Source organism: Eleutherodactylus coqui, chromosome 7, assembly GCF_035609145.1.
Source record: "Eleutherodactylus coqui strain aEleCoq1 chromosome 7, aEleCoq1.hap1, whole genome shotgun sequence".
Taxonomy (NCBI): domain Eukaryota; kingdom Metazoa; phylum Chordata; class Amphibia; order Anura; family Eleutherodactylidae; genus Eleutherodactylus; species Eleutherodactylus coqui.
The window spans coordinates 196,303,968-196,331,378 of NC_089843.1; the positions used below are offsets into that span (position 1 = coordinate 196,303,968).

Genomic DNA, 27,411 nt, shown 5'->3' on the forward strand with positions numbered 1-27,411 from the left:
GTCAATGTTACACTTGTCCCGTGATGGTATAGGTCATTACACATCCATTCACGGAGCTTAGATCAGCTTCGTTCAGCTCTTCCCACCGATCCCACGGCTATCTGACTTATCAATTACAGATACCCCTCCACTCCTCCCATATGGGTATATATCCGTATGCACATAAAAAGCGTTACATCTAAACAATTTTGTTTACATAGAAACCTTTTATATTTATTTCTTTAAAAACAATGTTTTCTATAAAAACCCATTAGAAGGTGATTTTATATTAAAACAAATTGTTATCTATACTCCGATGTTTAGTTCATCAGCCACATCATGTTTATCCATTCACTTGCTTATTATCCTTTATGAACTTCTTTTTATATGTATGGGTATATCCCCATATGTATGCAGGACACATTCTACCTGTATCACCATTTATCTAAAGGCTTATTTTACAATCATTCCATTATTAAAAAGCACTTAGCCTTAGGCCTCATGTCCACGGGCTTTAAATCCTCAGCGTTTTTCCTGCACGCAGATCCGCGCCCCATAGAGATGCATTAGATATCTGCAGGTAGTTAAATACCTGCGGATGTCATTTTTCCCTGCAGGCGCGGGTCCCGCGTGCAGGAAAAAATCCGGACATGCGCCATTTAGGTGCGGGTCTCCCGTGGGGACGGCTCCCGCAGGCTTCTATTGAAGCCTATGGAAGCCGTCCGGATCCACAGGAGACCCGCGCCTGAATTAAACTCACCTGCTCCGGACAATGCAGGTCTTCCTTCCTTCGTGGCCGGAAACTTCTTTCTTCGGCTTGGCGGATGTGCCCAGCGCATGCGCGCGGCACGCAGCCGGCGTGCCGAGCACATCCGTTGGGCCGAAGAAAGAAGATCCGGCCGCGAAGGAAGGAAGACACGCACGGACCGCAGCAGGTGAGTTTATTCTTATTCTCAGCCCTCATGTCCGCGGGGCAGGAGGGACCCGCTACGGATTCTCCATAGAGAATCCATAGCGGGCCTGATTTTCCCCGTGGACATGAGGCCTTAGAGAAAATGTAATTTATTAATTTATGCATTTTTTTTATCTAAGGGGTAGTTTAAAATTAATATGCAAAATAAGTTTTTAATTAAGGAAATGGATGAATTTAGTATATCAATATTCCCCGTATGAATTTTATAAAGAATTTGATTAGCTCAATATATGTATTATAATCATGGAATGATTGTAAAATAAGCCTTTAGATAAATGGTAATACAGGTAGAATGTATAGTTGTATTTCATTGCATTTTTTGGATTGCTTGAGAAAGGCGGGTGTTTGCTGACGAAACGCGTCGCAAGAAACATATGGAATTTAGAATATACCATTGATTGTTCTGGGCTCCGGAGTGTGGGGGTATTTTATACTTGGAGTGCAATTGTTTGGAACATACAGCCTAAACGAAGGCTGCAACCCTGAGACGACTCTCCAGAACATTGGATTGCTATACAAAGTCATCGTGGATACTGGGTGCCAGTAGTTTCTCTAGAGAATTCCACTGAGCACCAGGTGAGTCGTCACTCACTTATCTTTTTTGAACATTATTGGTTGTTTAAGTATGACGCGCTGAATGATTGATTTATGCACCATCTTGATGTGGAGATTTTTTACTTTCAAATCTATCCCATGATGCATTAGCACAACACTAGCTAGAGGCTGTACTATTCTGTCTGCTGGAGGTACAGTTTAATTCTCATTACCTTCTATATTCACCTTTAATATGCTGCAGACCATAAGTTTACAGTCAGGAGGACGAGCTGTGGTCTCCTCCATTATACCTGTGTGACAGGAGCTGCATGATCTTCAGCAGTTAGAGAGCATACACATCACATTATTGTAAACACTGTGTGATTCTGCTTGGAATTCCGAGGCAGCTGCTGAAAAAGTGATGTGAAGGAATACCGAACAGAAACAAGAGGAACCATTCACTTCTGTTGTGAATCAGACCTATGTGGTGCTTGTTTTACAAGGTTTCTGTTTGTCACTGCACTATTTGGAGTATAGAATAGCGTAGTCAATTATTTCTATACGCCAAATAAAATGGAAAACTTATTAAAAAAACACCAAATAGGTGACCAATTCACAACATAAGTGGTTACTTTTGTTCCCATTCGGTGTTCCGTCACATCGCTGTTTTCAGCAGCTGTCACAGACCTTCCGAGCGGAGTCTCACAGCATGTACAATAAGGCTATGAGCATGCTCCCTACATATGATAGGGATGTTTGTATGCCCCTCCAGGCAGTTTTTGTGGTAGGATTTATGCAACCGTATCACTTAGACTATGAAACTGACTAGTTTCAGCCTGCATAACCCCAAGTAGAGCTGAGCTGGTCAGAACTGAGATCACATGACCAAATGAGAAGAAAGAGGCCAAGAAGCTTCTGACAGAAAGGAATAACAAACCAAAGTAAAATGAGACCACTTTTATATAATCCTCAGTAAATAAATGAGGCATCATGAATGGGGGGAAAATCACCGGAGTGACCCCTTAAAATATGAACAAAATGGCATCACAATATGTGGTTATTCACAACACAGCACTGAAAACCAAGATAATTCTACAGAGTACAAACAGAAGGGAGGTCTCAGGACTTGTTGCTCTTGGTGGCTGAGAAAAGGAGAAGCAAAGAAAGACTAATGAGAACAGGGTGCCCCATTCATAAGGTAGATGAGGGGAAAGAAAAAGGGATCCAGGAGAAAATGGGTGCAAGAGAACTGAAGAGAGGCTCGTAGTGGGAGTGTGTCCTTCCATGGTGTGTGTATAAGGTAAAGATTGTATGAAGGCTTTACGGTTAGATGGGGGTCACATGTAGCGGGGACTCTTGTTATGAGATTACTTACAGGCTGAGGAGAGGTGAGTAGGTACCTTACTGAGAATTCTGCATCGGATGGGAATTTTACCCCTCTGACCCAGATTTGGTGGACTTTGGCCTCTCTTTTTACCATGTGTATATTTGTGGTTAAACTGCTTAGTTGATTGCTTGTGGTGTAATAATGCTAAAATTAAATGTTCTCCCCTGTCCAGTCCAAGTGTCAACCTTTTCCAAAAAAAACACAAACTTGTTTCTACTCTCTGCTCCTACAAGAAGTAACCAGGTCAGCTTATATAGAAGAGAAGTACGCAGTCTCCCAGCGGGTAGAGATGGTACTGGCTCTAGCTGGTCATGTAGTGCTGTGCTGAGAGTTCATGAAACTGAAGGCAAAGCCTAGAGGAAGAGAAAGTAGGTGAAATCTAAAATTCAAGAGGATCCGTTATCTGAAGCAGAAATGCAGGGATGTGAGTACAGTATACATGACTGTAGTCCAGAGTGTGACAGACAGTCAGGTGGGGGGTGCAGTGATGGAAAGTTGTGCTTTTCACTCGAGGTCGTCTTAAACTGTCTGCAAAGTAAAACTCCACCGGGGAGATTCTTTAATGAAAGTCCCCTCAGGTGTCAAATAGTAGTATACTGGTATATGCGATAAAGAGGCAAAGTATTGTCTTCTCAACAATGGTAAATGTATTTTTTAGGATTATGAAGAAGCAATTATTTTACTTCTGGAAGGAGCGCTCTGGGAAGATTCCTTACGCTTGGTAAGATATTTTGATTGATTTCTGTTAACTGCATTGCCTGTGAAGAATATGAGCCATAGAATTGCACGAAGTTTACGAATATGCCATATAATATTATAAGCGAGGCCAGAAAGTAACTTTTCAGCATTACTTTGTGTTCTGTCCTGTCTGTTAACAATCACTGATATTGGTGAATACAAGGTTTACACATATATACTGAATTGACATGCAATTTGTAAGATGGCTCACAATGTGCAATACACATGCTGAAACTACTGTATGTAGAGGGAAGGAACAGGGGTGGACTTAGCATGTGAGTAATTCTGTATACACCGTGCAGTGGTTGTGTGTTGGACGTCTTCTGGCCCACAACAGTTTGTCATGACGTAGATCCTACTAGGTGATGAAGTTGTTCTGCAGGAATATTTGCTCTTGTAGACGGGAGGCTTCTTGCAGTTGCCACAGACTAGATGGAAGTCCTGATATGCTCTGACCAGCTGACGGGAAGGGGTCATTGATTCATCCTGCTTGGGCCAAATTCTCAATCGGCACGGTGCAGCAGAAATCTGGATTCATCTAACCTGATAATGTTTTTCTGCTGCTCAGAGTTTTTACACTCTTTTGCTCACCGGAGTCTTGCCGCCTTGTTCTTCTTGGCACTCAAACTGTTTGTCTGCTGTTTTAGTCCATCGATTCCAAGGAATGTCCAGTTTTGCATTTGGACACAATACTTGGAGCACCAGCAGTGTATTCAGCTGCAATTTTCTTGACACTGCCTGTTCGTGAGAACAATTCTTGGCATCCTCCTCTGACCACTTTTATTGATGATTAGTGTACTTCCACACAATCCCCTTAAGACCGGCTGTACATGGGAGACCGCAGCAGAATCCGACACTGTGCCCAGCCGGTGTCCGCGAGTACCTGTATTTGTCTGTGTTGCAGATGGTCCGGACGGCTTGCCGTCGGACATGCTCAGTGCAGGGTTGTTTTTTTTTTTTTTTTTAATAAAATCAATGCTTCTCCTGTGCTGTCAGAAGGGCCACTGAATTGAATGGAAGCCGTCCACGCGGAATTTACGCGAAAATAGAACATGCTGCAATTTTTTTTTCCCCGCAAGTGGAAATCATAATTGCTGTCTGCTCGTGTGAGCAGACATGCGAATGTTTTATTCTAGCTAATGGATGCAAAATGCCGAGGATCGTCCACGCAGGGGACAATCACTGAATCGCAATCCAAATCCAGGTGTGTGCTGCCATGCTAAGTTACGGTAGATGTTTTTCCTTGCTCACACTATTCTGTGTTTTCTCTCGACATTGATGCACACGTTTTTGAAGTTTTTGAAGTACTGGTCCTCTAGCACCGATGAGTATGCCTAGTTCGAAGTTTGTCAGATCGTTCAATTTTCACTTTCTAATATAGATTCACACTAAAACTGATTCACGGGAAATTTGCTAACTTGATTTTATGCTGCACTCTGAGATCAAGTGGCTAATTTCCAACTAAACGTATGAGATTTTACCAGATTTCATCCACACTCTGCATAAAAATCTCCAGGATAGATTGACCCTCTGTTAGTGTAGCATAAAGATTTGCTCATAGGTATGTCTTTAGGTTTCCAAAATAATTGATTTATAGTTGGGCTTTGAAGTAACTCGCTGACCACACACACATTGGTTTCAAAATATGTTTATTCGTTTAACTTTACATGTAACAGGTTACGTGCTTGTATCTCCATTGTTGGCAGGTTTACGTACAATAATGTTGGATGTTTATCTTGCAATGATACAAAGACACATTGTTTGCTAATTTCCATCAGATAACTAAACGGTCAATAAAACCTTCAACTATGAAACCAACTACCTTTAAGCGTACCCCTCCAGAGGATCAGGCGCGAGGAGACCCGTCAGGCGGGTGGGCGATCCGCCCTGTATCCCCATCGGCTGGGCCTCCCGAGGGGAGGAATATAGAGCCCTCTTTAGTTTAAACCAGAATCAAAATAAATTTTAGCTGTTGTATTGGGCTATCCTAGCACGCGTGGAAATAAAAAACTGTATAAAGAAGAATATAGAATAGAATGTGAAAGTGGATTAGAGCAGGTTGGAAAGGAGGCTTAAAGGAAGCCAGAGGATAGGGGGGGGGGAGGGATGTTAGGGAGGTTGGGCTTAGGTAGTGGGTAGGGTGTTGGGTTCCCACATCTCTCTCGTGTAGATGTTGTGGTTAAGGTGTTGTTATGGTAAGTGCTTAGCACTATGTTGAGGTTAACCCCAGTACCAGGCCTGGCTTAAGGTCAAGGCTGAGGCTAAGTTCCGTCCATCAGTCCACTGAGGGGGTTCCGTCCCCGTCTCCTAAGTCGCCCCCTCTTCGAGCCACCTGGAGAACGCGGGCGAACCCTTGAAGTCTATCCATGCGGTCCATGCGCTATGTGTGTCATCTGTTGTCTGGCTCGGATCTCGGTCCGATCTCACAAGTTCCTCCATGTATTTAATAGATTCCAGGGCATTCACCCAGGTCACCCTCGGCATCGCCCCCTCTTGTCTCCAGTGTTGGGCTATGGTATGCCTCATAGCCATGATGAAGTGTCTCAGTAACCCTTTTTTGGCGTGAGATAAAGAGCCTGGTAACAGAGAGGAGGGCGATCTCGGGGGACAGGTTCAGGGGGGATCTACTTACTGCTCCGTACAGTCTGGCAACATCACCCCACAAGGAAGCAACCATCGGGCAGCTCCACCATATGTCATTCATAATGCCTACCTCTGAATGGCACCTCCAGCACTCGTTTGGTATTTCCGGGAAGATTCTGTGGAGCTTGTCCGGGGTCCTGTACCATTGAGTTACTATTTTGTAGTTTAATTCCTGGGCTTTAGCCGATATTGACAATTTGTGTGAGAGGGTATAGGATTTGGTCCAGAGTTCTTCGGAGAGCCGGCCTCCCAGTTCCTCCTCCCACTTCGATTCCCATCTCAGTCGGACTCCCTTCGCCCGCTCATTGATCAACAACCCATACAGCAGAGATACTACATGTGTTGGGGGGTGCTGTCGACGCATATTTTCTCAAATGGGGTGAGCTCCGCCGTGAGTGACTCGGAGGCTTTGAGAGTCCTTATATAATCTCTCACCTGGAAGTACTGCATCCAGTCCCCTGGCCTTGATCCAGGTCCCTCCCTCGATCCAGGTCCCTCCCTCAGTTCGTTCAAGGGACATATCCCATTCGCGTCTACGATCTCCCGGATCCGCGGGGCCGGGCTACTTGGTATAAAAGCCAGATTTGAATTAGATCTTGTGGCAGGGATTTGCGGATTCCCTACCAAGGGTGTCAGAGGGCTGGGGATCGTTACTACCTGTCCTCCTCTCGTGAGGCGGGCCCAGGCTTGGATCAGGCTTAGGGCGAGGGGTGTGGCTCCTTCCTTTTTCCAGTCTACCCTACCCGACCACACACATAGTAACATAGTATGTAAGGCCGAATGAAGACATTGTCCATCTAGTCCAGCCTGTCTATTGGATGTGATAGGAAAGGCCCATTTAGACGGGACAAATGTCGGACAAATGATGCCCGACACTCGTCCCCACATACACTCGCTCCCATGCTCTTGCACGGGAGCTAGTATCACTGGTTCCCTCACAGAGCGGCCAGCAGGGGGGCCGGAAGGCTGCAGGAGATTTCACTCCTCGCTCTCCCCCGCCCCTCTTCATTGACTTAACATAGCGGCCGTTCAGTACTAAACAGCTGCTATTTACACTGACCGCTCATCGTTCAGCTCATCTTCCATCGTTTATGCAGTATAAACAATGGACGATAAGCTGAACGATGAGCGTTCAGTGTAAATAGCAGCCATTCAGTACTGAACAGCCTCTATGTTAAGTCAATGGAGAGGGGCCAGGAAAAGCGAGCACTGAAATCTTCTCCAGTTGCCCTGCTGTGAGCTAGCCATGCTAGTTCCCGTGCAGCAGCACAAGAGCGAGTATGTGCGGGGACGAGTGTCGGACATCATTTTCCCGATATTCGTCCCGTTTAACCCCTTGAGTGGCACGCCCGGAAAAGTTCCGTGACGAGCTCCACTGCTCATAGCAACATAGCCCGGAAGATTTCCGGGCTATGTATCACTATGGGAGCTGCAGAGCACAATGCCACAAGCTGTAACATTGTGCTCTGCCTGCACAGTCCCACAGAGAACAAAGCAAGGGCTTTGAAAAACCAGCAGAAGATATTGCCGACATGTCGGCAATGTCCTGCTTTGTTTACAGGTTGCCATAGAGACCATCGGCTTGTCAAGCAAGCCGATGGTCTCTGTGGCAGGGAGAGCTGGTTGTTAGCTGTCAGAGGACAGCTAGGTACTAGCTCTTACAGCAGAGATCAGAGAAAACCTCCGATCTCTGCTGTGTTAACCCTTTACATGCTGCAGTCTATGTGACTGCAGCATGTAAAGGGCTGTCACTGCAGCATGTTAAGGGCTGTCACCATCGGACCCCTGGAATGTGATCAGGGGTCCTGATGGGTCCCTGTGGAGGTCCCCTAAAGGGACAAAAAAAATGAAAATTTTTTAAAAAATTAAAAAAAAAAAAAAAGTAAAAAAATTATTACAAAAATAAAAAAAACACTTGTCTCCCTTTACTTTGTAAAAAATCAAAAATACAATCACACATGTGGTATCCATGTGCATCGTAATGACCCAGAGAAGGAAGTTAATACATTATTTAACCCCTTAATGACATGGCCCCTTTTTTCTTTTTTCCCCATTTCTTTTTTTCCTCCCCCCTGTTTAAAAAATCACAACTTGTCCCGCAAAAAACAAGCCCTTATATGGCCATGTCAATGGAAAAATGAAACAGTTATGGCTCTTGAGACGCAACTGCAAAACTAGTTGAAATTCAATGATTAGACCATTTTAAAAAACCTGCCCTGGTGGGCACGACAGGGTGGTAGGAAACCTGCCACTCAAGGGGTTAAAGGGGCCTGAAGTCATCTGTTTTATTGCATTAGCAAGCAGAAGGGTATACATACAAAATACATTTGCTATGAGACTAGAACACGCCTCACTTATAATAAGTATAATTCATTAATTATCATTGGTTAGTAAACTTAAACAAGAATATTAATATATATATATAATTTTTTTTTTTTTTTAATTCAAATCTTTTTTTATTGAAAAAAATTTTTTTTTTGCGTCGTGAGACACTTTTAGCGTACATACAACACAAACGCATAAGCAGCAGCAACAACAACTAGTCCCCCCAGGGAAGATAACCCAAGAGTCTCTCTTGCACAGTCTTAGCATACTGTTTTAGAGTCCTTTGATTATCCATAGTCTCAGATGGCACTTCACAATCCATATAATTCATAGAATTTGAGTGGCTTTCTTTTAAGTTCAGCTAGATCAGGGGGAATCTCATCCAGCCAATGTTGTGCTATCAGTTTTCTAGCTAGTTATAATATCCTGGCCACTGCTAATTTTCATTTTCACCTAGGGGCACATTATTCATGTACCCCAGGACACACACCAATGGGGTAAATTCCAATTGTATTTCTTACAAATTGTATCTATTACACAGAAGGGTATCTCACACCTATGCTGTGTAGAAATGCAGGAGTTCTATATACCCTATGCAACAGATAGATTTGTGATATCCTATGAGACTTGCTCAGGGACAGTTTAGGAGTCATTTATAACACTTCTGCCCACAGTGATTCCTCAATCGGGCCAATCTCCTCCTATTTACTCTTAGTTGCCAGACGGTAGCGCAGGTTTATTTGACCCTGCATATAGGAATACATGCAGGATATCTTCCCCTTGGTACTAGTAAAACCTCCCACAATTTCTGCCGGTGGCAACCTTCCAAATTCAAGATCCTCAAGGCATCTTTCTGCCTGGAAGGCATGTCTGAGCTGTAGATATTTAAAGAATTGTGTGTGTGGCAGACCATATTCATCTCTCAACTGCTCAAAGAATTTTATATTGGCCCCTGACACTATCTGAGACAGTCATCTGATCTCTCTCTCCTTCCACCCTTGAAAGCCGTCTAACTTCTCCAACTCCTGTAACCTCGGGTTGTCCCAGATAGGAGTATAACATGTGAAACCCTTGACCCCCATTATTTCTCTGACCTTCCACCAGACCCTATGCATGAGGGCTAAAGTTGGGAAACTGGGGGCTACCAGCAAAACCTGGAGGTCTCCAGGGCCTCAAATAGATGTGCATTATGGAAATGAGTTTTCAGAAGACTGAAGCTCCCATCCCGCGTATCCTCCAATTCCCATCCCCTGAAATGTTGTATTTGTGACGCTAGAAGAAATGACATGGGGTTAGGCAAGGCAAGTCCACCCTCTCCTTTAGGATTACACAGTGTCTCCAACTTAATTCAAGGTCCTTTATAAGAATATTAACATCTGAGTCTCTCAAGTTGATGGGAACTATGTGTAATAGATTTCTCAAAACACAATGTACAAAAATGTATAAACAGTAAGATATAGGTCCTTCCTGGGGAACAGGTTGTGCTGACACCGGCCGTCGGTCTGGATTCTTTATCTCCCCCGCATGGGACATTCTGTGCACTCAAGGCCTTTTGAGCTGTTAGGGCAGTAAATATGAATCCACTTTGTATCCATCCCGTATGCCTCTGCTGGTCATATTGTAACTTTCCTTTGACAAGATTTTGCAGATATGCACTAACCCCCCCGGTGCCAATTCTATAGCCATAGAATGTCCACTTATGCTGCAGATTTCAAGCCTATTTATTGAGTGGAGTGAAATCTGCTACGGAATTTTTGCAAAAAGTATATTCCATGTATATATAGTTTTTAAAGTAAATTTTAACTTTGGAATCGCTTTAAACTTATATTCAGAAACTGCATTATCAGCAGTTTTATTGTTCTGCGGCAGTTGTGACCATGACTAGGTTTGGTGCAGGTTAAACACCTGAAGAACAAAATAAAGTTTATTCCACGTCTTCTTTTCTTGCTAGAGCTCCTAATGCCCGCCTACCTTGTAAAATTCACTTTTAATCTTTCACGTACCGCATGTTAATAGTGTTCGAATGGTCCAGGGGCAGACCTGACCATTTCTCCCGAAGATGTCTCTAAAACCCGGACTTTCTATTGCTACGCTATCCACAGGCCCATAGAAATCTTGCGCATGCCCAGCCCGACCAGGAACTGGCACATCCACAGATCATTTAGCTCTGTTGTGGGCAGAATCAACCGATGCCTCTTTTTGGGGGGGTGGCATCTTCAATTAGAGGCACCATAGAAGAGTCCCAACAATGTCACCCAGCAGGGGTACACCAGATTATGGAGATAACTATGGCAGCAGAGACTGTCTATCCTGCCCAAAGGACTGTTTGCGTACTATTAACATACAGCACGGGCAAGATTAAAAATAAACGTTACAAGGTGCGCCGGCATTAGGAGCTTTAACATAAAAAAAAGCTGTGGAATGCGCTTTACATTTTTTTTCTTTAGGTGCAGTTGGTTTAAAGGGATTTTCCAAGTTATCTTCTTTTTATATAGGTTTGATCTAGCAGGGGACGTCACCCGGTCACACCGTGGATTCGAAATCGGAAAACCCCTTTACCCTGCACCAAACCAACTGCCTTTAGGTGGCTTTTTTTTTTAAGCCAATGGCCAAAACCACCAGAAAAAAATGCTGTACTTACATCACTGACACCAGGACAACTGAAGCTCTGCATGTAGACATTGTCATGTTTTACTGATATCTGGCTGCTGTATTTTAGCCCCTGTTCCCCAAAATATAATGCATCGTGCAGCGGGGGAACACGCAGGGTTACTTATAGGGGTCTCGATGTTTCTTCATTAGTAACTATATTTTCCCCACAGATACACAAATACAAACGCCTGGATATAATAGAGACAAACGTGAAGCCTGCTGTCATAGAAGGTAAAGAACGTCATTTTAAGTAGTATCTATATATGCAGTGTGTAATAATGACTTATGGTGTTTAATGCAGTCTAGTAATAATAACTTCTGGTATTTTTTTTATTTTTAGCTAAAAAAAGTCATGTGATATTCCTGGATGGTCAGAAAATGATATTCATTCGTCACAAGCAGCGCCTTTCAGTTGTACGAGACCTGAAAGAAAAGGCACGACAAGGCTTACTAGGTACCGCTATGGTGCGGCGTCTTGTAATGATGCTACGAAGTACTGAGATTGATGTCATTTTTACGCTAAATACAAGCAACATAGGAAATAGGATAATCTGATTTGTAGACTTTATGGCACGTTTAGGGCGATTTTTATCCCTATTGCAGGAAATCGGGTCAGTGGATCTATTTATTCATTTTTCTTGCTTAAAGGGCATTTATGCGGGCCGATAACCATTTGGATTGCCACAATCCAGTGGGAATCTGACCGATTTATTGTTCAGTGTAAATTCTGCCCCGACTGAAGGACAAATAAGAATATTTTCACATCACGTTCGTCATTTAGTTTCTGCATGTAGAAAACTGCACGATGGATTGGCCAACGAAACAAAGTATCAAACTACTAACGACCACTTGTCTGTTTGTATGTATGTATGTATGTATGTATGGGAGTGAGTGAGTGAGTCTCATAGCCCAGCCCCCTGGCGCCGTTATGGCAGGTCCTAACACACTGAGAATACAAGTAAGCTGTTATTATGTCAGCTATAACTCGGCAGTCCTGACAGGAGACACCGACCTACTGGTGGGCTGAAGGACCTGTGGTGATGTCACTGCTTTGGGAGGAGCCATTCTGGAGTTTGGTAGTACTGTATACTGGATAAACAAACAGAAATTACCAGGACCTGTCATTGTCATTGTCATGTGATCACCTGTGTGAGTAGAGTCAGGGATCACATGACCAGGGGCTCCTCACTGTATCCAGGAGCTTTGTGTGTCATGTAAGCATTCAGCATAAATATAGTGGAACTGCGAGTGGCTGTTTGTCTTATGTGCTGTGCGTGTAATGTGTATAGTCAGCATGGATGTATGTCATGTAGCACAGCTGTGTTTGTGACGTGCATGTACTGTGGCACAGCTGTGTCTGTCATGCGCATATAATGTAGCAGAGCTGTGTTTGTACCATGCGCATGTCATGTACCAAAGCTGTGTCTGTGACGCCCATGTCATGTAGTAGAGCTGAGTTTGTAACGTGCATGTACTGTGGCACAGCTGTGTCTGTCACACGCATATAATGTAGCAGAGCTGTGTTGTACAATGTGCATGTCATTTACAAGAGCTGCGTCTGTGAGGCGCATGTCATGTAGCAGAGCTGTGTCTGTCAGGCACATGGCATGCAGTACAGCTGTGTGTGTCTGTCAGTCACACACCCATGTACCACAGCTGTGTGTGTGACGTGCATGTAGCAGAGCCACCAGAAACGCTGACACTATAATTTCCTAATAATTACTAGTCACTTATGAACGACTGCCTGCTTACTGTGAATGTTGGCGGGCTGGAATGATCCCTATCTGCTCCACCTCCATTCACTAGCGAGGATCATTCATGTGTAAAAACACAGGATCGGTTATCATTGGGTTGACTTGTCCGGCATCTGCACCCCACTAGCCGTCCCATATAAAAGGGCACTTGTATAGCATCAACATACTCTGTAGTGCTGTACTTCTATTTTTCATTACTCACATCAGTTCCTGTCCCCTATGGGGCCTATAACCTATTTTCCCTATCACAAATACATACACACTAGGGTCAGTTTTTTTATCAAGACAATTTAACCTATCGGTGTGGTTTTTTTGGAGTGAGGGGAGACCAGAGGAAACACACATAAACACGGGGACATATAAATGCCATGCACATATTGCCCCTAATTGGATTCAAAACCCGGAACAATGCTAACCACGGAGTCACCTTACTGCCCTCTGAGTCTAAATTGCTGCTTTGGGCATCTCCAGTTTTTCTTTATACTTTGGGGCATATTTACAAAAGCTTTTACACCCGTTTCTGATGGAAAATTGCAATTTCTAGAGCAAGCAGGTAATTTTTTTGCATTTTGCACCGACCCTGCCAATTTACGGAAAAGTAGGTGCGGCTTGTTAGGAGGGGACGTGGCTTCCCCCGGACCAACAGGTTTCTCTATAGTTTGTGCCAGAAGCTGACCTAAATTATACTAGAATGGACGCCAGGTTGTACACTCGGACGTGCTGGGATGCGCTAAATACATGAAGAGGCCTGTTTGACGAGGAAAATCCTAATAAGCCCAGTGTTGCAAATAGCGGGTTAGTGAAAAGGTTTGCACTAAGTAGGGGGCATTTACTATCACAACTGCAACATAGAAAAGTTTCAGCCAATTACAGCTGGTTTCACAGTACATTGTGTGAATGCAGCGCTGGTTCTGTACTTGGTGGTTTTCTATTATGTGTAAAAGAATGATGTAGGAACTGTGACACAGACAAGAAGTCTCCGCCTCACATATTCCCTCCTATGGCGCTGTCCAGGGTCTGTTCTGGTATTACAGTACCTGTAAAGTTACACTATCTTACTATAGGCTGACTCTTCCAAGACACTACTGGTCCATGACATCATGAAAGGTCCTTCAACGTATTGTAGGACCTTTCATCTTTTCTGTTGCCTGTCAGTGCTCCCTGCCTGCTGTATATTCTACAGAGGAGAACTGCACCACCAGGGGAGGAGTGTAAGCTTTCTAGCAGCCTTTGTTTCTCAGATTATTTGGTGAGCGATCAACATTTTCACTTGTCTAGATCAGTTTTGAGAGGAAAAAAAAAACAGTGTAGCCATGGAGCGTATCGCTGCACAGTTCCCCTCAATGACAAGGCAGAATGTTTTATTAGTGCTCTGCTGGATCATTAAGGGAGGTTAGGCACCACCAGACCTCCCTGACATCAGCCTAAAGTATGCAGGCACTTTTTAGCAGGTTTTTTCTTTCTGAAAAGTATGTCCTGGGACTTACTGTAAATACAGACAGCACATGGTTGTGCAAATTGCCCATGTAACAGACTGGAAACGGACAGCACACTTACCTATTACAGTCAATGAGGCTATAAAGACATGGTTTTGTTTTTTCTTTCTTCTTCTTTGCGTTTTTTTTTACTGTCCATTAAAGAAAAAAAAAACGTATTGTGGCCCAACTTCTCAGACAACAGTCATGCTGTCACGTCAGTGCGGGCACAAAAAGAAATGCAGGACACAAAGGACATCCGTGGTTTCTCTGTTTTTCCACAAATAAAATTGAACCGCCTTCCATATTTTTTGAGTGTCGGATTAAAAAAGGGGGGGGTGACACACAATAGACATGGATGCAACCCAGACATACACATGGATTATAACTCATCTGCTTTCCACAGGCCTATATTGTGTCATTTAGATGGGTCAATACCCTTTTCCCCTTTAGATAATTTAGAGGTTGCGGTCTCGGTGACGGGTTTCTGGTTGGCTGATGTGCAGTTTGTGTCATAAATTGTGACCGCAGTTCTCTCAGCATGATTTAGTTTACAGAATAACTTGTAACTATTTGTTGTTTTTTCTTGTTCCTGGAAGTTTTCTGTTTTATTCCTAAAAATATTGTCAACGCCCCATAAAATGTAGATCACTAAAATGTACTTGATATTTGTTTTATTAGATGATGAACTCCCGGGAGGCCCCGAGTCTGACCTGTTCTCCGACACCAGCAGCGTCATGACAGCCAGCGATACGAGTGGGAAATATTCGCACAGTAATTCAAGAATTTCCTCGTAAGTTGTGCAAATATAAAATTGTATGTGTTAATCGGCACAAGTAGTGACGTCCTCCTCCTCCCTGCAGGAGATCATCTAAGAACCGTCGGAAAGCAGAACGCAAAAAGCACAGTCTGAAGGAAGGCAGCCCCCTGGAAGATGTGGCGCTTCTGGAAGCACTGGGGGAAATTCTCCGTACAGTGGACAGCATGAGAAGTGAGTTGTGGCTTCATGGAAACCAAGTGATGAGTGCCTTCACATGGCCGAGAAAATCGTGCAAGTTCTGCGCATTGCGAGACGCACGAAGATACAACCCATTATTTGTAGTGGTTGTGATTACATGGGCGAGTTTTGTCTCTCGAAGCAATGCTGTGTGACGGAAAGAATCGCAGCATGTTCCATGTTTGGGCGATGCACAAGTCTGTTCATGGATTGTGTTTGCTGTTGCAGCTCAGCCCTGTTAAGGAGAAGCGTTGTCCTACATTACATGATGGATGTGATAAGATGGCTCTACCGTGAGGGGGCATACTTTATTTAATACCTTCTAAGCTATTGTAAGAGGGAGGTGGTCAGTATTAGCAGTAAACTGCAATATTTTGGCACGTATGAATTACTGGCTGATGGAACTTTGTCACTGATGCTTACCAGTGATTTGCTAGTAATTATTATGGTGGTCGCAAGTATTTCTGTTTCTAAGTATTTTTGATATCCTCATTTCTTGTTTTAAGGACATTAATTTCATGTTGGTTCCCTGATCAACCATGAGGGGGAGATATATCGGCACTCCTTTTTGTTTGTTGGGTGTGGCAGGCTATTGATAGAGAAATCTAGTCCCTTTAACACTACACTGTTCTACACTTTCTGACGAAGTTGTAGTTCTTGTCCCTATGTGCTCCAAAATTGTATTTTCCAGATTAAATTTGGAGATGATATATTCTGATGTTTTAGTTTTGAACTTGGATTGTATTTATATCTCTGACTTGAAGCTTTTGTTCTACCACCTGTCTTGATGTTTCCCTACTACCTATCTCTTTCACTAAAAATAAGGGTGTACGAAGGAGAGCAGGGTCACCATTGTCAGGGCGGGGGTTCTGCTTTATAGGTAGGGATTTAATAGGGTCTTTTTTATTAAATCTGTTAAAAAGGATTAAGGATATGCTGCACTTGGGATTGATGAAAATGTTGTGCGATTTCAGTTTTAGGCTGTGTTCACATGTAGTGGATCTGTTACGGATTTTCCGCAGCGTAAAATTTACAGCAAAAAGCACTTTAAAGTTTATAAAGGACGCAGATGTCCAGGAAAATTTTATAAGGTGTGGAGTCTATGGTACGGTTCCCCACTAATGTCCTACCTTCCACGCTTACCCTCATCCTCTATTTCAATGATTCAGAGACGCCCCATTAACAGGCACATTTTGGGGCTGGAACCAGAGGCCCACTAACAATGGGTCTAAACTCCTTCTCTTTCCCTCTATGTAAAGACTTAGTTATTGGGGTGAATTGCCCCCTTTGTCCTATGTTCTCAGCTGTATGTTAATCTGTCATGCCTTTGGATGTACTACAATGCTACAAAAGATGTTGTCATTTATTTAGTTTTCAATAAAACGAGTTTAAATTTAAAAAAAACAAACAAACAAAAAAAAACTTTAAAATCCACTGGTGCGGATTTTGCTGTGGATCTGCCACAGATTTCACGCCTCTAAGATGACAGAGTAAGATCTGCTGCTCCTCCTCAGCAAAAGCCAAGTGTAAATCCGCACCAAATGGGATGGAACAAAAAAAATAAATTTCTGACAAGCCTAGGAAATATTAAAATGATGGAAAACAGTAGAGAAAAACATTTAATTTCTGTGTTTTGCAGGTGAGGTGAATAGTCTCTTGAAAGCGCTTGTCCTGTTTCTGTATGACACGGATGCAAGAGAACTACAGCGTGTGTATCAGGAATTGCTCCAGTTGTTGGAGGCCTCCATACCAGACATCTGGACCCCCTCTACACCGCCATCTGTCGCAGCTCCGGTAAGTATCAACTAGGCTGCATTTGTCTTGGAGAGAAAAGGTTCGTTCTTAAGGGTGAACTTGGCAAATATTTATAACTTAAGACACACAGTCCCAGCTTCACCATCTGTAGGCGCTCCAGCTTTTGGTAGAAGAGGCTAAAAAGTGACAGTTTTACGATTAATTTCTGTGAAATGAATTCAGTAGTGGAACCAACATGGCTGCACTTCATTTCCCAAAAGATGTACTCTACTGCAAACCAGAAAGTGGCCAGAAGTACCAAACTTTGGTTACTTACTACTCTGAGTTTTGATGCACTCGCTTTGGTAAGTAGTTGTCTAGTCTTACAGGATGTGATCGGACTCCCTACTTAGTTCTGCCTCTCTGGCTCATAAATGGAGCTGTAATGCAGGCTTGTATGGAGCTTTATCTGGATGTCTTCACGGGGAGTTTCTTTCCTTAGGCTTCCTGCATACAGATAATTTTGAAGTTGCGCCGGATGTTCTTAGGTGCAACTCACATGGGACTGCACACGGACGGGACCCTGCATATGTACATGTGCCATTTTCGTCCGAGAATTGGGCAAAAATAGGACATGCTGCGACTTTGTGTCTGAAGCCTTTTATTTGTCAGCTAGTATGTTTGCACCTTTACCACAGAGCAGCCATTTGTACGGTGCGTGAAGATAACTGCAGCTTTAAAACTCCAAATAGCGGCCCCTGCATTCAGTGGGAACTTAGTCACAGACCACATACTTATGGCAGTACATACCTCCATGACAGATTGTCTTTAAACCAGCATCTGGATTTACCAGTATGGGCTTACAGGAAACCTGTCAGCTGGGACATGCTTTACACACTTTAGGCATCATGTTAAGGCCCTTTTAGACAATGATTATTGCTCAAAATTCGCTCAAAAGCCGTCTTTTGAGGAATAAATGTTGTTTAAATGTGTCCATCTTTCACTCTTAGGACAAACGACTGTTTTCAGCTCTGCTTTAAAACCTTCCTTCAGCAGAACAGCTGATAAGCAGGACCACATGCTGTGTTCTGCCCAGGGAGAGTTGATTACAGCTGATACATTGTTACAGCTGTTCTCAGTTCTCAGCCCCAAAAGCAGAACAGCTGGTAAGCAGGACCACAGGCTGTGTCTGCTGTCCATGTTGCTGAATTCTCCAAAGGGAGCCTTTGTCTAAACAATGGAGCTAATTACAGAGCTCAGAACTCCTGCCGAGTTCTATAACAGCTTCCAGAAGCCCATTAGCATGCAAATGAAGTTAATAAAGTACTAATAGCAATTAGTGCCTATTAAGGCCCATTTAAACAGAGGGATGATCTCTCAAAAATCGCTAAAAAGCGATTGTTTAAGCGATAATCATTTTGTCTAAACGTGCGGCCATCGTGCACTTTTCATGCACTGCTAGCTGATTGCTAAATTCTGGTCAACCTAAAAATCGTCCTGTGGTCTTATCAGGACCACACGCTGAGTTCTCCGCGGGTAGTGCTGATAGTATTGTTTCCTGTCAGAGAACAAAGCAGCTGAATGGAGATAAGAGCCCTCTGGCTATTAACTACATTCAGCTAAAGGCTTCAATTGCACGCCAAGTAGCTACTTAATAGCTTATGCAAAATTATCGCTTAAAGCTGTCACTCAAACTGTCGTTTGAGCGATCATTGCTGCGCGTTAATGGGCCTTTAGTACTTTATTCAAAACGATCGCTGATCTTTCAATCTTTTGAAAGCTATCTGTGTGTGTGTGTGTGTAGATGGGCCTTTATAAAGCCGGAGGAGCTGAGAAGATGGATATATAATTTTATGGGCAAATAGTCAGTATAAACTTCTGAGCTGAAGAGTCCAGTGGGCGGAGCTATCATTGATTGACAGTCTTCCCTGTATGTACAGTCATACACAGCTGTCAGTTACTGAAAGGACCGCCCACTAGACCACCCCCTAAGTTTTCTATTTGGATTCATAATGCATGTAAAAGCTGCGGTCTGTAAACCAGGCCTACATATTCTCACATATAAGCAATTTGCGGATGTGTTTCAGTTCAATGTTCCTTTATTTCCAGGTTCTGGGTCCTCATTCTACTGCTAATAGCATAATGTCCTCTTATCAACAACAGAGAACAACAAAACCCGCAGAGCAAGGTAAGAACCCATCAGAAGTGTGTGATTTTGACCATCATTTGGGAGGGGTGGGTCCTATAGAGCTATCTAATATATAGTATATGGCATCAGTATTTGTGAGACCAAAAACAAGAGTTGGTCTTAAATGTGGAAAGGGAGCACATCTTTGCATATTTTCTCTCTGTAGGCTCCACTCCTGGTTCTACATAACAATTCTTGCAGTAAAACTAGGTTAATGTTCTTGTATAACTGAGCTACAGGAGAAAGTATTGCTTCTGTTCCAGTTATGTTATGCAGTAAATGCAACCCAGTCTTAATGCAAAAACGGATATTATGATTTAAAGTCTCTACGTTCCCATGGATTATTCTAGAAGGTCAAATGGTTTATTGCTCTGGCATCCGTGACATGTCCTCTTCTGGTTTTGGCTAACAGATACTGATGAAGAATGCTTCATGAGAAAGTGACTCGTGGCTGGGTTCACTCTTAAAGGGGCCTTCCAGGCAGCGCTGTCTCTGCCGGGAAATCCTGGGGTCGGAGTAGAAGTTGCTGTTCCCACCGAGTAGCTGCCGGCACTCGTAATTGAAGACGCAGCTCTCATTGAAATCAATGGCAGCTGTGCTTGTAATTCCAGGCTGGGGTCCCATTGATTTCAATGAGCTGCACCTGCAATTACAAGTGCTGGCCGCTACAGAGGAGGAGCTGCAGCTTCCACTCCGACCCCGGTGTATCCCGGCACTGACAAGCAGCGCTGCCTGGAAAAACCCTTTTAATCTTTTTGTTTTGTGTCATGATCTGATCATGACGTTATTGATTTCCCTGGGACTCCCAACTAAAACACTCCAGCTTATTTTCCATGATTAGTATTTTCCTGCCATTAGGTTACAAACTATAGCAGATATTTTAGACAGTTTAGAGACTAATGTAAGCCTGGGACAATCTGATATCAATGACCGCAAAGAAATATTCTACAAAAAGCAAGTGTAAACCTAGCCGTGATAATTCCCAGCCTGAAGCTGAGGAGACCGGTGCGCCACTGAAGGGGACAAGGGGAGTATTGTTTTTCGTGTTTCTAAGGACGAGGAGCAGAATCTTCTCATCTCACACCAGACGGACGCAGTAGTGTAGTAGAGTATATACTATTATATCCTCCAAAAAGAACAAACAGAAAGCGGCTCAAGTGGAGTCCAATGATGCCACCGTGCCTCATTAAAGTAAGAGTTCTGCTTTGGGATACGTTCAAATACCATCTTTAGGTATTCAGATGTTCCTTCTGGAAAGTTCAATAGAGAGCAAGAATACTTTGTGAATCCAGTTTAATGAGATCCGTTAAACGTATGTCATTATAGCCTATGGGTGAATGTTAGGCATCCCTCTAACACAGTGGTCCCCAACCTTTTTGGCACCAGGGACCGGCTTCAAGCAAGACCATTTTTACTAGGCCCGGCAGGGTTGGGTGGGACTTTGGTTATATGGGGCGGGGTTATGAAGGGGGTTGGAGTTTAGTGCATTCTTATTTAATTATGACATTTAGAATGTCCTGGCAGTACACACATAGGGCAGTATATAATCTATCCCCCCCCCCCAGCACACACATAGGGCAGTATATAATCCCCCCCCCCCCCAGCACACACATAGGGCAGTATATAATCTATCCCCCCCCAGCACACAAATAGGGCAGCATATAATTTAGCCCCCGCCCCTCAGTAATAGACAGCCCCCGCCCCTCAGTAGTGGGCAGCCCCCGCCCCTCAGTAGTGGGCAGCCCCCGCCCCTCAGTAAGTAGTGGGCAGCCCCCGCCCCTCAGTAAGTAGTGGGCAGCCCCCGCCCCTCAGTAAGTAGTGGGCAGCCCCCGCCCCTCAGTAAGTAGTGGGCAGCCCCCGCCCCTCAGTAAGTAGTGGGCAGCCCCCGCCCCTCAGTAAGCAATCCCTCCAGTAATAGGCAGCCCCTCCCCAGTAATAGGCAGCCACCAACCCCCCCCCCCCCCCTCAATTAATAAGCAGCCCTTTCCCCTGTAATAAGTTGCCCCCCCCCCCCTTCCCCCGCTCAGTAGTAAGCATCCCCCCAACCCATATACTTACTACAGCGTCGCTCTCTGTCTGCTTGCCCTGACGTCAGTGTGCAGCCCGGCACGCTTCCTCCCCGAGTCCTCTCCTGCGGAACTAATGAGCAGGGGACTCGGGGAGGAGAATCCTGGCTGCACATTGAGGTCAGTGTGCACCGGGATCAGCGCGATTACCAGCGGGGAGCTGCGGCTCCCCCGCTGGTAATCGCTTCAGTGGTGAGCGGCGTCGGCACGCCGCGGGCCAGATAGCACAAGGCAGCGGGCTGGATTCGGACCGCGGGCCTTGTGTTTAGAGCAAAAGTTCCCGGCGGTGCCCCTGCTCTAACAGATCCATCACCCGCTGGCTGCACTGCTATCAGTTTCAGGTTCTGTTTACATCTGTGCTCGGGGGTTTCTGTTATTCGACTCTGTCATAGGGCGTGAACAACGAAAATCAATGTAGTACTGGATTTGGCACTCCAGTGAGACAAACGTTGCTTAGTTGACCCCACTGACTATAATGGAGTTCATCACCCAATAGAGCTTTCCTGACATATATGCTAAATGCAGGGGTATAAGTAGTGTGAAATCAGGTCGACATCCAGCATTCCAAAGCTGTGGTGCCCCTTTAATAAGCCGACTCGCTAAGGGCGCCTTCACCGCATGTGGCTTATTGCTGTGTGGATTGTAAAGGGAAGGGTGTTACATTGGAAAAAAAAAAAAAAAAGATTCTTTCCGATCTACAACTTTTGTTTTGGCTTTAAAAACTGTATCAAAAAGGCACTTTTGTAAGTACTCTGTGGAGTCGTGTTTTTTTTTTTTTTTTAATCTAGCCATTGTTTGTGTTTGTTTTTTTAAAATCGATTTTCTTTTACCTTTTCAGACACTGAACGCCTCACTCCGAAACTTAGAAAAACCATTCAGTGGAAGCTTGACCTACTTGACTAAAGACTATCTCTTTCTCTATTTAAGATCAATATCTTGCAGACAAAGAAATACGGGGACTCTAAAAGTATTTGGACAGTGACACAATTGTCATAATTTAAAGAGAATTGGTCAGTTTAAATATGCCGTCCAACCTGCAGGCATGATGTTATAGAGCCGGAGGATCGGAGCAGACGGATATATAGTTCTATGGGGAAAGATCCAGTATAACTTGTACTTTATTCATTTATATATCTCTGCTCGTTCTTAGCTGGTGGGCGGAGCTATCAATGATTGACAGCTAGCTCTTGTATGTACAGTCATACCCAGCTGTCAATCACTGATAGTTCCGCCCCCTGGACTATGAAGCTCAGAACGACCAGAGATATAAATGAAGAAAATACAAGTTATACTGCATCTTTCCCCATAAAACTAGATCTAATTCTGCTCCGCCTGTTCTATAACATGATGCCTGCAGGCTGCACAACATGCTCAAGCTGACAGATTGCCTTTTAACTTCTATATATCACCACAAAATAAAGCCATCAAGTCATGATTTAAGTGGGCACTTTTTCAGCTTTGAGGGTTATGAAAAATATTGCTTTAATGGTTTGCTAATTACAGCTGTTTTTTGCATAGTCTCTCCTTTTTCACAGACTCAAGAGTAATTCGGCAAACATTAATATCAAGTTTTTAACCAAGCATAATTTTGCTGTGGATTCCATACCAAAATCCATGCCATTTTAGCTGTCAATTGAATGCTGTGGAAATCCACGTCCTAGAAAATACTCTAGTTGGTGTGGAAACTGCATGCAGTGGTCATACAAGGATTTGCCCCGTTGACTGGCTAAATACCCCCCGATATGGACTGCGGGTAAATCCACGTGCAAATCCATGGTACTTACTATTCCAAGACCCGACCTCAGATTTCTGTTGCGGATTAAGTATCAGATGCACGTTGTGAGCATGCCCGAAGAAGCGCTTGAATCGTGAGAGTTCTTTTGCATATGTCTTGTGGGTTGTCATCCATCTATACCATGAAGAACGGTCCTGTGTTTGGTAACATTTGAATGAGAAGATATATATCGCTACACTTCATCCTGCTACATCTCTCCACAGTGACCTCATCAGTAAATACCCGTGACCCAGTTCCATGCCCGTGCCATACCACTGCCGTCACGTGCAACAGATGACGTGGATCACAATCCTCTCTCTTTTATACTGTGTTCTCTCCATCATTCTGGTACAAGTTCATCATGGTTTCATCTCCCCAAACAATCTTGTTCCAGAACGTTCCAGATGTTTTCTAGCAAAGTTTTATTTGGCAACATGAGATAAGCCATTTGTGTTTATTACATTGATTGTAGGCATTCACATCGATGTGCCGACCTCCTTGACTGTTCTTGCCTTTGATGTCGTGAAGCAGCTTTTCCTGACCAGTTTTACCCATAAAACCGTTACAGACAGCGAGAAAGAAATGCTTATCTGAAAGACTGTGCCACCATATAACAATCCGTTAACAAACACCCGCTGTAGCCGGCAGCCGCCCTGTTTGCGCCTACAGCAATACCAACATATAGTGCAGGATTTCATGACACATTAGGGTAACGGGCCAGCCATACACAATTGTTTTGCAGCGTGTGAAAATAGAGGGACTACAGTATGTAAACTGTTAATGCAATATTTTTACTAAACCCCTTAAATTGCGGAGAGACGCCTGTTACTCATGTGCAAAAGCTAAATTATGAAATTGTATCACTATCCAAATACTTTGGAACCTAACTGCATATATGAAGTCCTTGTGGGGGTTTGTTTGTATCTGCTGACATCGCCGTACTTCTTCCACCGGTCTGTACACTCAAATATGAAGCCTGTTATTTATATATGATCTGTTTATATGTATTAAAGCTTAAAACATTTTCAAAACCAGCTTTTTTTTGCCTTCTGCTTAGTAACAATCTACTGCTTTTCCTTACACTTCACTTGTACAAACTATTCTGTTTCTTGCGTTGCCTTAGTATCTCTAAACCCCAAGATGTTCTTGTACTTTTCTGTTGTGGCGGGTGTAGTAATATTAGGTGCATATAAAGGTCTGCCGTCCCTAAGATAAATAGAAGTGCTAAGAGTATATACACTGATATGCTTGGAGTAGTCAGCGGCAAAAGACCTGCCGCCAAAGAACGCGCTGGAATCATAGTCACAGCCGAAACCAACATGTAAATGATTGAACTGAAAGAATCCGTACAGAACAGAACCGCATGGAGAGCGCTGATACATAAAGGGTCTGAGAGTCGGCCCGACTCAATGGATAAAGGTAGATGTACTGCAAAGAACAATCAGAGTGTCAGTAATAACATGTAAGGATGACACACACGCAGGGAACACATGTTCTTTAGTCTGTTTATTTGGCATCATTGCGGTAAATATTCCCTTTTAGTGTTGTTGTTACTGCTCAGAAGCATTGCCTGTAGACGATGGAAGGACCATACTCTTCATATTCCCTTCTGTACAAGCAGATCTGTTGGAAGTAATTTAGGGATGCCAAGACAGAGCCACCCTTCCAGGCTGAAAATTGTCGTCCGGGCCAAGCTACAACACAAGGTGTCTGATGAGATGGAAGCTTGTTCAGTTCCTTCCTAAAGCGCTCAGGGAATCCTTTGAGCATAGTCATACCTCCACATAGCAAAATGTTGTTGTGCATGCTCTCCGTAAAACTAGCATCACACCTATTAATACAAGTCATGGTCATGTCTTGAAGACCGGGTTGAGGTGAACCTATTAGTGATGGCTGGAGAAGCATTTCGGGACATATGAACCTTTGCTTTCCTATAGTGATTTTCTGTTCATCCGGTAGCTTATACTCCATTAAGTACTTAGTTGATGGTGAAGCTATCTCATTATTAAAGTCTAAGGCCATGTAGCAATATTTGTTTTTTATGTCTTCTAGTATGTCCAGGTGCTCTTCATTAAATGTCTGGCCACTTCCATTTAAAAGCTGCATTAAGTATTTTGTAACATCCGCTCCTGCATAATCTGCTCTGCGTATTAAACTTGGCAGAACATGTCCGTCAATGATGGGGACTACATACGACACACCATGGCCACATTCTACGACGAGGCTGGACGTCCTTCCATAGGAGTACATAGATAGTCTTGACTGATGAGCTATATGGAAAGCTGGGATGTTGAAGGTCTCAAACATCATCTCTGTGTATTTCTCTCGGTTGGTGATTGGGCTCAGTGGAGGATCAGATAACAGAACGGGGTGGTCAATCGGTCGGATCTTCATCTCTTCAACAAAAAGGTATTCCAATGTAGCTTCAATGCAATCCCAGTCCACAATTATACCGTGTCTTATGGGATCTGCAAACTTTTGGGAGATGTTGGAATAAATATCGCTTTCTTTCCCAATGAAGTGTTCCTTGAGGTTATCTCCCAGCTTTCCCACTCGAGATGATACAATAAACGAAGGCTTTGCATCCCCTGCATATCCAATTTTACAAGAACTTGTTCCTATGTCAATTATCACTGGCCTTGTATCTTTTACGACCTTTGCCCTTACCGTGCTTTGTACTTCTGTGTTTGCATTATTGCTAACTAGCAGAGCTCTCTTAGCAGGTCCGGGCAGAACAGTAGCTGTAGCCCACAGCCCCCTCTTAAGGATTGCTTTAGAAGTCCTGACGTGGTCCATGCTACAGCCCTCCATTGGTGCACTGAGCAACAACTCTATAGGTAGCTTCTACTATTGCCACTACTATGATGTCATAGTTCTTACACAGTGTTACAAGTCAGCAGTGCATATAGTGGCGGGATAATGGAGCAATGAGACACAGCCTTTTCGCCCTGTGGGGGGTGGGGAATTCCCTGCCATATAAACTACACTGCAGATTTCCATTTAAATAAAAGGTGCACTTTTGGATGCAGATTTTGCATCGAATCAGATGCAAAATCCACCATATGAATAGGGGCGAACGCGGTAATTGGTACTTTAGGCATTGAAGGGAACCTGGTACATTGATACTGGTCTATTCTGCAGGCAGCATGTTCTAGAGCAGATATAGTTCAGTATAAGGCCAGGTTCACACAGGTGTAAGTGCATTTTTGCCATGCAAATACGTCGCCTGTCTGCGCAGCAGAGTATTTAGTCCACGCCGGCGTGTATTTGTGTGCGCATATACACTGTGTTTGCACACGTAAATACGCACAAAATCACAGTTTTCTGTGCATTTACGCAAGCCCCTAGATTTCAATGCGCTCCAGCGTGCTCAAATGCCTACCGAGATAGGACATGCCGCATATTTTTTCCTGTGATCACACATTGTGTGACAAAATGTGCTTAAGTGTATGAACCCATTCAAATCAGTGCGTTCTATCCACTGCATGATACGCAGCACGAATACGGCCGTGTGAACGAACCCCAACTTGCATTTTCTTAATTTCAATCTCATTCTGAATTTAGAGGTCCAGTGGGCGGTATATACATTCCTACACAGCTGTCAATCACCGATAGGACCGCCCACTGGACCTTTAAGCTCAGAATAACTATTTTTCCGTCAACTATTCTGTATCGAGAGCTGTAGTTTTTATTACCATTTTTGGGTGCATACATCTTTTTGATCACATCTTTTGGGTGCGGGGATTTGAGAAAAACAATGGTGGCACCTTTTTTTGTTACGGCCTTCACTGTGTGTGATAAATAAATTTTGTGATATCTTAATAGTTTGGAGCTTTACGTACATGGCTATACCAGATATGTAGTTTATTTTTTTAACCAGAAAAATGAGAAGAGGAAGTTTTTAAACTTAATTTTTGGTTTAATTTTTTCCCAATACTTTTTAGTCCCCACTGCGAACCTGAACTTGCAATCATTTGTTTGCACTATATACTGCAGTACTACAGTATTGCAGTATATAGCAATTTTTGAGGTTGCCTTTCAAGCCCAGCCTCAGGGATTGATAGGCATCTATGAGTGGCAACTAGAGATGAGCGAACCTACTCGGCCACGCCCCTTTTTCGCCCGAGTACCGGGATTTTCGAGTACTTCTGTACTCGGGCGAAAAGATTCGGGGGGCACCGTGGGGGAGTGG

At 43.7% G+C, this 27,411-nt stretch overlaps 2 protein-coding genes across 3 annotated transcripts in view; one reads left to right on the top strand and one right to left on the bottom strand.

Annotated features, from left to right (window-relative positions):
• Positions 1-24,253, top strand: part of ELP1 (elongator acetyltransferase complex subunit 1) — an 83,028-nt gene extending 58,775 nt beyond the window's left edge. For both annotated transcript variants that reach the window (XM_066574217.1, XM_066574216.1), the window contains exons 30-37: positions 3,532-3,594; positions 11,402-11,462; positions 11,572-11,685; positions 15,142-15,253; positions 15,324-15,451; positions 17,097-17,251; positions 19,301-19,379; positions 22,284-24,253. In XM_066574217.1, coding sequence (XP_066430314.1) covers positions 3,532-3,594; positions 11,402-11,462; positions 11,572-11,685; positions 15,142-15,253; positions 15,324-15,451; positions 17,097-17,251; positions 19,301-19,379; positions 22,284-22,348 — 777 coding nt within the window. In that variant the 3' untranslated portion in view covers positions 22,349-24,253. The remainder of the gene's footprint in view (positions 1-3,531; positions 3,595-11,401; positions 11,463-11,571; positions 11,686-15,141; positions 15,254-15,323; positions 15,452-17,096; positions 17,252-19,300; positions 19,380-22,283) is intronic.
• A 111-nt stretch (positions 24,254-24,364) lies between these two features.
• Positions 24,365-27,295, bottom strand: LOC136573067 (actin-like protein 7A). Its single transcript, XM_066574218.1, has one exon. The coding sequence runs from the start codon at positions 26,028-26,030 to the stop codon at positions 24,777-24,779; it is 1,254 nt and encodes a 417-aa protein (XP_066430315.1). The 5' UTR covers positions 26,031-27,295; the 3' UTR covers positions 24,365-24,776.
• Between the last annotated feature and the right edge of the window lie 116 nt (positions 27,296-27,411).